Consider the following 9,682-nt stretch of genomic DNA (forward strand, 5'->3'; position numbering starts at 1 on the left):
CGATATCCCTCACATTGATGAGAAGTTTCTTGCTTTTTATCAATGTTAAAGACTAATAATGTGGAATGAATCAGCGATCACATAACTGTACAAATGCACAAATGACATTCCTATTCTCCAAAAATCACTCTGACTTCACAGAAGTGAGATGAATGTATTTACGGTCTTACACAAAAGCAAAAAGCACTCACAGTTATAAACTTTATCAACAGCGTCATGCTTTCTTCATGTTATCAGATATGTTTCTGAGAAGAAAAGTAGAGACGGACACTTTAGAAAGACCTGGATTTGTGGCTTATTGGTCTTCAAAGAATTTAACCTTCTAATTGTGACTCTTTTGTTTGTGTATTTTCATAATTTGTTTCTCATTACATGTATGACTTGAATCAATTGCAATGTTAAATACGTAGTTTGAGGAGAAATATAAAGGTTTACACTGCTGATATTGAAGGATGGAGTTATGCTGAAATACAGTGAATCATATTTGAAAAGGGAATTTACATCATTGTAATTGTATACTGGACTGTACCATAAAACTGACCATGTCAACTGTATATGTATCGCTGTTCTTTTTAAATTAAATAATGTTCTATGCAAATGGTACCAGTGTCGGGTCTCATTTTTCCAGCAAGTGACACTTAACACCTTTCTTGAATCTACTTGCATGGCTTTATACTACAAGGGATAAGTGAATAAACGTTTTCCACCGTTTGAAAGCATCACATTTGGCCTTTAAAAAGGCGACTTTAATAATAAAGAAAAAAAAATCTAAAATTGATTTTACAATTTCCTTTGCAGTACTACAATGCATTTCATTAAACATCCCCAAAGTGACTAATGTGTAGGGTATTACTACAGACACTTCTGCTTTTACATCAACAGCCAGTGAGTCTGAATAGTGAAGCAGTGGCTGTAAAACGGTCTAACGATTTAATTTCTTCTAAATTCTTCAAGATAGAAGTCCTCCATGAGGCTAAAAACATGTTTAAAACTTGCGTTTTTAAACCCGTTGGGTGCCTACGCTAACAGGAGGATAACTCGGTGTAGGCAGCACCGATTGGTTTCATTTTTGTTGCTACTGACAGCACTCCAAATTACCAAACAACAGAGCTCCTTGCTGAGGGAAAACAACATGAGGGAGGTGTGGGAAGGTGTGAGGACCATCAAAGGTCACAACACAAAGACCAGAACTACAGGGGGGACAATGGAGAGGGCCAAGGAGCTGAATGACTTTTTCAACAGGTTTAACCAGCCCTTGTCCTCTCCACCTCCACCCCCACCCTCACCGCAGCAATGTCTCCTTCCTCCACACACCTCCCCCCTGACACCACCACACCCCAGTCTACACAACTCCCCCCCCCCCCCCCCACACCGCAATACCCCCCTCGACACGACAATACCCCCCCTCTACACACCTCACCCCCAACACCACCAGGAGGAAATAGGGCAGAGAGGACACGGCACACATACACACACACACACACACCTGGACTTCCATTAATACCTGGTCACTTTAACACTGGACTCAACACTGATACTTTTGATAGTAATTTTTTGTCTTTATTTGACAAATGTTGCTACTGTATTATTGTTTATAATTATAATTGTTATTTTGTTGTCTTTGTACTGTCTTCTTTATACTGTCTTTTTTTCTTGCTAAAACTGCTGCTGGAATTTTCAATTTCCTCGCGGGTGTCATCCCAAAAGCATCAATAAAGAGAAGTCACCCTCATGACAGTAGTGCAACACTAAGAAAGCAAAACCCAAAGAAGAAAAAAAGGAAGACAAGTCCTGCTTTTTCTTTCAGGTGTGCCTCTCCTTTGAGACTGTGTTGCTCACCACATTGTCACAGCGCTCAGAAGCAATGTTGCCAGATCTTGCGAGACATATAAGCAACCAGACCTGTGAAAACAAGCCCAAAACAAGCCACTTTTTCTACGGAGCCCCCTAAGATCCTGGAAGAGATAAATAAATAAACTGTGTGCACAGGGTTCACAATCTATGTGGACAGATTGGTAAAATGTAGACACGTAGGTTTTATTTCTTTCCACTGAGCTTCAGGACAATGACAACAGAGGGAGTTATACCACCTTTAACATTATTTAACATTAGAAAACTGATGGGACATCAAATATACACTTTTTCACAGTGATTTTGAGTTGTTCCCCACGACGGGTTGGATCCATTCTTTTCCTCCTTTCTCTTTCTCCCAGTCTTTGCTATATTTCTTCCCGTATTTCACCCTCTTTATCCCGGGCATTTATGCCTCCAAAACCTCTCCTACAGTCCAGTCACCATCACTCGCTACTCGCGCATTTTCCTAACCAGAAAAAAACCGACTGCCCTGCTCTGCCTCTGATTGGCTGGTACTCGATGCCATCTGGGTCAGAGTCAATTAGAAGCAGGAGGTGGGTGGAAAATAACTCTGTTGTCTCCGGTGTGTATGGGGAAAGGGGCGGGACCGATGGAACAGGCAAGACAAACTCCTACGTTTAAATAACTTATAGAAAATACCTGCTTGACAACTTATTATGGAGCTGGGAACAAGCCCAAATAACCAACTACACTTTAGTAACAAGCCCAAGAAAACCGCAACCCGCGACTACCAATATTTGTAAGCGACTTTACGGAAAAACAAGCCCAAAGTCGCTTAGAATAAGCGGACTTGGCAACACTGCTCAGAAGGGGCGGGTACATGATTAGCAACACAATAGCCTACCTCATCTCAAAGGACAGAACAGGGGATTTTCATTCGACTGGAAGACTCAGTCAGAGGAGTACCATCAACAGAGGAACAAATGTCTCTTTTGGAGGATTTTGTTTTCTTCCTTTTCTCTAGTCCCACCACTTTACTGGGGGTTGTTGCGCTCTTTCTCATTCTCTATCTTGTTTCTAGTAGTTTTACATTCCATGAAATAGGGAAGGAGCCCCCAGGGCCAAGGCCTCTTCCCCTGCTTGGCAACCTGTTGCAGCTTGATCTCAAAAGACCTTACCAAAGCCTCTGCAAGGTAAGTTGAGCACTCCTATCCCAAACCAAATCCATTTCCTAACATTTGTAGCAATTTATCTGAAGGCCCTTTAGAATAAGAAGTGTCCTCATATCTCTGACAAATTGGACTACATTTGTTTTTGTGTTTTTCCAGCTTTCAAAGAAACATGGCTCTGTGTTTACGGTGTACTTTGGAACCAGTAAAGTGGTTGTTCTGTCTGGATACAAAGCAGTCAAAGAGGCTCTGGTCGGCAATGCAGATGAGTTTGGAGACAGATATGTCTCCCCTATTTTTCATGATATGAGTCAAGGTCACGGTAAGACCTGCATTTACAAAATCTTTGATATATAGAATGTTCACGTATTAGCACAAAAACAAAAAAAATATAAATGAACAGTTGTAGAAAAACAAAACCACAAATAACATTTTATTTACCACCTGTTTGATAATACACATTTTTTTTTTGTATCTGTTTCAATGTTTAATCTTTTTAGTTTGTTTAGGTATATTACTGATGAGTATTGCATCTATTATATATATATGACTTTTACAAATTACATGTAACTTGCATGTCGTTTTTAAAAGGAATTCTTTTTGCAAATGGAGAATCATGGAAAGAGCTGAGACGTTTCGCCCTCACGACCCTGAGGGACTTTGGGATGGGCAAAAGAGTTGCTGAGCAAAAGATCTTGGAGGAATGCCACCATCTGATCCAAATGTTTGCAAAGCATGAAGGTGTGGAGATAACAAAGTGATAATATGTATAGTTTTTTAGCCCATCCCATAATCAAATCATGCGGAGAAATAGCCTACATGAATGACAGAAAACAAAGATAATTAAATAATAAAACAATTAAAAAACAGTGCAAAAAATATCTCTTCTCCCGGGCTATGTAAAGATAACTGGCTAATTTTTAGCATACAGCCATCTCAGTCTTTGATCATTATCCATATTAACAAAATCAATATCTATTTTTATCTTCCTACTCAAAGCATTGTTCACAACAAAGAGGACAGTAGAACACCAACTGGAACTCCTTTTCTATCATTTAAACAACACATTGGACAGATCCGCCTTTTTCTTCTACATATTAACATATCTGTAATACATCTATAGGCTACATTTAAGTTATTATTCTCACTAAGTTGTGTTCAAATCATCATCCATATTTGACAGTTTTTTGTAGCCAGTGTAAGACTGCACTTCTAGGCCTACTCCTCATTTTGTAGGCCTACTAAAAGGGGCTCTACTCGACATTCAAAAAATTAACATAGCAGCACACTAATCTGCTTTGTAAAGACATAGTGGAGTAATGGCGTCCCGAGCTAAGAATATAAAGTCACACTCCCTTTTGTGTGTTATCCGATAGCTGGTCCGCACGCATGTGGATGTTAAAACCTCTGAACTGGTCAAACTGAAAAATTAGGCAGCGCTAAGAAAATGTGAATCAAGATTATGGTACTGCATTGCCTGTATCGCCTAAAATGTTTTCAGAAACATATTTTAGTGTAGCCTACTGCTGAGCTGTAAAATGAGAGTTTCCTTGGTTTTTGCTCAACTCGGTCAGACTTTCTCATTTTAAAACCAAACAGTTCGAATAGGTTTCTGAAAACATTTGAGGCAAAAAATAGGCAATGAAGCATACTGATTGGTATTTGATCAGAACTGACCAGTTTGTCAATTTGACCGCAGTTCACGAGTATTCATTGAAAATATTTTAGAGACTCTTCGGCTCTGATTGGTTGTTAATCGTTAGGTGAGGTGGGAACTTGCAAATGTCGTTAGGGGCTCTAAGGTGAGAAGAACATGATTTTTTTCACAGATTATCTGTCTAATGTTATACTGTCAGGATACAGTGAGCAAATATGACAAAAAATTTTTTTTAATGAAAGTTACCTACTGAACCTTCTTCATCTTTCTCAATGGCATTTTACAGGAAAACCATTTGATACAGCACAACCGGTAAATTATGCGACATCCAATATCATCTCCTCTATCGTGTATGGAAGCAGGTTTGAATACAATGACCTCCGATTCAAAAACATGGTGAGAAGAGCCAACGAGAACATACGCATTGCCGGCTCTCCACAAATCCAGGTGGGCTACATATTTGCTTTTTAAATTGCAGCTGTTTTTAAGTGGATTAGACACATGCAATGGTAACTGACAAATGCATGATCTAGGACTAAATGAAAACTGTTATTGAATAATTGTGTAGAATGGTAATAGTATTTTCTGCTATTTTTTTTTTTTTTATCAGAGGCATCTACTTGGGTTGTTATTGTGGTACATTGTTTTTAATAATCTTTGTTGTTTTCACAGATTTACAACATGTTTCCTAGGCTGGTTGGTTGGATAGAAAAACGGAAGCTAATATTAAAAAATGTTGAAATGAACATCAGAGATATCAAAGATTTAATCAGGCATCTCAAAGAGACACTAAACCCTCAGATCTGCAGGGGCCTTGTGGACTGTTTTCTGATTCGGAAGCAGAAGGAAGAGGTATGACAACATCTTTTCTGTTTTTTGAAGAGCAATGTTGCACATGTCTATGTATGTATATATATATGTGTATATATATATATATATATATATATATATATAATAAATATGTGGTGTTCTTACTTTTAGGATTCTTCAGTTATGGACACTCACTACAATGAAAATAACTTGCTATGTACAATAACAAACCTGTTTGCTGCTGGTACTGATACCACAGCGACAACACTGAGATGGAGTTTGCTGCTTATGGCTAAATATCCACGTATACAAGGTAAAGAGTGGAATGGGGGGGTTAAACTTTTCTGTTAGCAATGGCATTTTAAGGAAATGGGAAGATGTACAGACATTGAATGCTCCTTTTTTTTCTTCTTCAACATTTTTTTTATTTACAGATTGCTTTTTGTAGTGGTTCAGTTTTCATGCTAGTTTTGGGACACATCAGTCTACGGTTGTCTAGATTACAGATTATTGGACATATTTGACTTTGAACAAAGCCGAAATGTACAGCTGATTAATAATCACATAGACACTGGAGCGTCTTGATAGCCGAGTGGTTACAGTGCATGCCATAAAACCTGTTCAATTTTTACGTTTGTTGCATGTCGTACCCCGCTTTTTCTCTTCCCCGTCTACACTATAATCTGTCAAACAAAAGCAAAAAGGCCCAGACTCGTCATAAAAAACAAGAAATTAAAGTTTTTTGTTTTTTTTAAAGCCATGCTGTCTGTTGGTTTGTCGCTCTGATAGTCCACCACCACCAACTTCTTTTACAGACTTTTATGGTGCCCAGAGGATGAACCCATAATGATTTTGATGATGATTCCCTGACTTTCCTTGACAGGCACCATGAGATGGACATTTGTGGTTTGGCGTGAAATGTCTCAACGACTATTGTCATGACATGCCCCCCTCAAGATTAATTTTATTTATTTTGGCGATCCCTTAACTATTGTCCAACACTTTATTTAAGACATTACCATCAGCCAAAGGTACAGCTTCACAGAGCCACTAACATGGCTGCAGAATCTGATAGTCTGCTCATGTTAAAATGAATGCAGAAAAGAATATCAATTTATCATTTTGTGTTTCAGATCAGGTCCAGGAGGAGCTGGGCAGGGTGGTTGGAAACCGTCAGGTCCGGGTAGAGGACAAGATGAGCCTGCCCTACACTGATGCTGTCATCCATGAGACACAGAGACTGGCCAGCATTATCCCCATGGCCGTTCCTCACAAAACCAGCCGAGATGTCACCTTCCAGGGCTACTTTATCAAAGAGGTTGGATGCTCAGATGTTTTAGTACTTATCCACAACACATTATTGTTGCAGGAAATGTTCATCCACCTCAAGAAACTTGAAAATGTGACTTTATTTGATACACCTTGCTCTCTTCCTTTGTCTTCAGGGGACTACTGTGTTTCCTCTTCTTAATTCTGTCTTGCATGATGAGAACGAATGGGAGAGCCCACACACCTTCAACCCTTCCCACTTCCTGGATAAGGAGGGTCAATTTATCAGGAGAGACGCCTTCATGCCCTTTTCTGCAGGTACAACAGCTGTGTTGAGTTTACGTTGTTTAGGTATTACTAAGATATTTTACAAAACATGATCCAGGTTAACTGAAAATATCTTTGTTTGCTCAGGTCGCAGGGTGTGTCTTGGGGAAAATCTGGCTAGGATGGAGCTCTTCCTCTTCTTCACTGCCCTCCTCCAGCGCTTTCGTTTCACTCCTCCACCTGGAGTTACAGAGGATGAGCTGGATCTGACACCAGCTGTGGGCTTCGTCCTCGCCCCTTCACCTCATGAGCTGTGTGCCGTCAGTCGCAATGAGGAAGAGAGCTGGAGCATAGCCTTATAACTGCCTGTGCCAACGACAGAGTGAAACAACACATAGTCATGACGCTGTCATAAACGTTAGCTAACAAAAACGGGCACCATCGAATAACTGATGTTTTATGAACGTTGGCACTCCGAATCCCGTTTTGAAAATAAATTGTTAACCAGATTTAATACAAAGAGTACAGAAACAAAGCACAGTCTTACTAAACTGTTTTACATAGTGTCATTTGGTGATAAGCAGGGTAAAAAGAAAAACTCACAATCACAACGTAATAAGTACAAACGTTAGACTGCAATTAGACGCCCCCAGAACTTCTGAGGCGAACGCTCTTACTGGGTGAACCTCTTCATCTTTTAAATAAAAATAATGACGTAACGTTAGTTGACAGATTAGCTAACGCTAGCTATATAGCTAGCCGCAGAGGGCGCACGTCGTCTGCCCGTGCGTGGTACAATGCAGGGCGAAGAAGAGTGCGCAAATGGCGTAAACATTAATACATTACATTCATGAGTGTAAGCTGAAGGATTTTGTTCTTTTTTCCTAGTTAGAAGGAGTAAAACGCTGGTGTCCATATAAACCACCTCAGGCATAGTGACAAGTAGCAGCTGTCAGAATGTGTGACCCCACTACAACTGCTTAATAAAGAAGTCAAACTTGTAAAAAATGTTATGGTGGTTATTTCATCCCTTGTCATTACTCTGGTCACATATTTTTATTTTGAGTCATCACAGAGCCTGTACCTCAGCAGGGCAGGTCACATATTTTGAGATAAAACTACATTTTATTTACAAATTTGTACACATGGCGCAACTGAGGGTTTTGCTTACTTGGCTTTCCTGGTCCATGTGTGTAACACATGCCATGTGGAACCACCAGTCACATGTGTCACATTGGACCTGAAACAACAAAGGTGAAGATAACATAGCAACCATTTGAGAATAAATATTTTAAATACACAGTAAAATAAACACTATAATTGATGTATCATGATGGAATCCTTTACCCATTTGGTTAACTCCCCATCTTCAGAGAAACAGTTGTGTTCTCCACAATGGTGGCACAGCTCACAAATCATTGTACACTTACATTACTGACCAACTCTCTGCCATTGTCTGTCAATATTCTTTTGGGAACTTAAAACTAATACACAAACTTAAGGAGGCAGTTTGTCACATCCACGACATTTTTGTGTTTTATGGGGTATGCCTGTGCCCATCTAGTTCTATAATCAATCATTAGGCTACACAGTATTGATGGTCAATGTCTCTAACCCTAACTTCCCGATTAGGTCCATCCCCACCAATTCAAATGGAGCGTTAGTCTGTTAACAGATAATAGACAATGAACAAAATGGATTTTAGCTATAATTACTAAACTCTGTTTCCCAGTCCTTGTCACCTGCCTTAGTTATCTCGTTACCCTGTGTATTCAGTGTCTGTGCTCCCTAGTAAGAACGCTCAGGCAACAAACTTTCGCTCTTTTTTTATTGTTCTGGGAATTAAGAAGCTCTTATTGCATAATTCAGAGTTATTGAAGCAAGGTATTTTATTGTGAAGGACTGAAGTAAGATCCGGTAGTTTTGACAGCATTTTTTAGGAATTTCTTTAGCTAACTGTCTATTGACTTAATACCCGGCAATGCTCCGTGTTTACAGCAAGGAGATAGTGGTGTCCGGTTATGGCTAAAGGTAGCGCATGGCTAATTTACTGACGATAGTGTACTTTTGCCGGATCTTTTAAAGTAAAAGCTAAAGTTAACAGTGAAAACTATTTACTGTCAGAAAGGTAAGATGTTACACTTCAATTTTATACTATTAAATTAACTAAAAACATTAATAAATAATTTATATTCGTATTTTAACATTTTGATGATTTTGAACGTGAGCCAATAAGTGGACAGTGACGCTAGCCCTATTTGGAAATTGGGAGTTCTGTCAGTAGCAAGAAAAAAAATCGGTGCTGCCTACACTGTGTTATCCTCCTGCTAGCATAAGTACCCAACATGCTTAAACAGGGCAAGTTTTAAGCATGTTTTTAGCCTCTTAACAGGTTCAAAATTAAATTAAAAATTAAAAGCGCCTACCCATGTGCAGTGATTCCTTCTGAGTGAACACAGTGAATCTGACTGCTGTAGATGTGAAAGAAATGCATGAAAGTTGTGCTTATTCAGCTGTGTTTCGTTCTGGTGTTGATACTGCAAGGAGTGCTTCAGGACAGTCTACAAACTACAACACCGAAAAAAGATACATATTTTCAAAAATAAGCATATGCTTATTTTTTTAAAGTAAGTACTAGCAGGAGACAAGTTTTAAGACACTACCTTATTTAATCATTAAATTGATAGCCTACATA

General features: G+C 39.1%; 1 protein-coding gene across 1 annotated transcript; it reads left to right on the forward strand.

Annotated features, from left to right (window-relative positions):
- Nucleotides 1-2,321: 2,321 nt before the first annotated feature.
- On the forward strand, nucleotides 2,322-7,958 carry LOC116702861 (cytochrome P450 2K1). Its single transcript, XM_032537357.1, has 9 exons — nucleotides 2,322-3,008; nucleotides 3,144-3,306; nucleotides 3,576-3,725; nucleotides 4,928-5,088; nucleotides 5,314-5,493; nucleotides 5,623-5,764; nucleotides 6,585-6,769; nucleotides 6,897-7,038; nucleotides 7,135-7,958. The coding sequence occupies exons 1-9, from the start codon at nucleotides 2,799-2,801 to the stop codon at nucleotides 7,347-7,349; spliced, it is 1,548 nt and encodes a 515-aa protein (XP_032393248.1). The 5' UTR covers nucleotides 2,322-2,798; the 3' UTR covers nucleotides 7,350-7,958.
- Nucleotides 7,959-9,682: the final 1,724 nt, after the last annotated feature.

Source organism: Etheostoma spectabile, chromosome 15 (genome assembly GCF_008692095.1).
Source record: "Etheostoma spectabile isolate EspeVRDwgs_2016 chromosome 15, UIUC_Espe_1.0, whole genome shotgun sequence".
Classification (NCBI taxonomy): domain Eukaryota; kingdom Metazoa; phylum Chordata; class Actinopteri; order Perciformes; family Percidae; genus Etheostoma; species Etheostoma spectabile.

What these genes read in the sequence shown, in the direction of transcription:
- LOC116702861 (XM_032537357.1), top strand. Translation starts at nt 2,799, where the DNA reads ATGTCTCTTTTGGAGGATTTTGTTTTCTTCCTTTTCTCTAGTCCCACC. An exon ending in TGATATGAGTCAAGGTCACG is followed by an intron (nt 3,307 to 3,575) that starts GTAAGACCTGCA and finishes CGTTTTTAAAAG; the next exon opens with GAATTCTTTTTGCAAATGGA. An exon ending in TTCGGAAGCAGAAGGAAGAG is followed by an intron (nt 5,494 to 5,622) that starts GTATGACAACAT and finishes TCTTACTTTTAG; the next exon opens with GATTCTTCAGTTATGGACAC.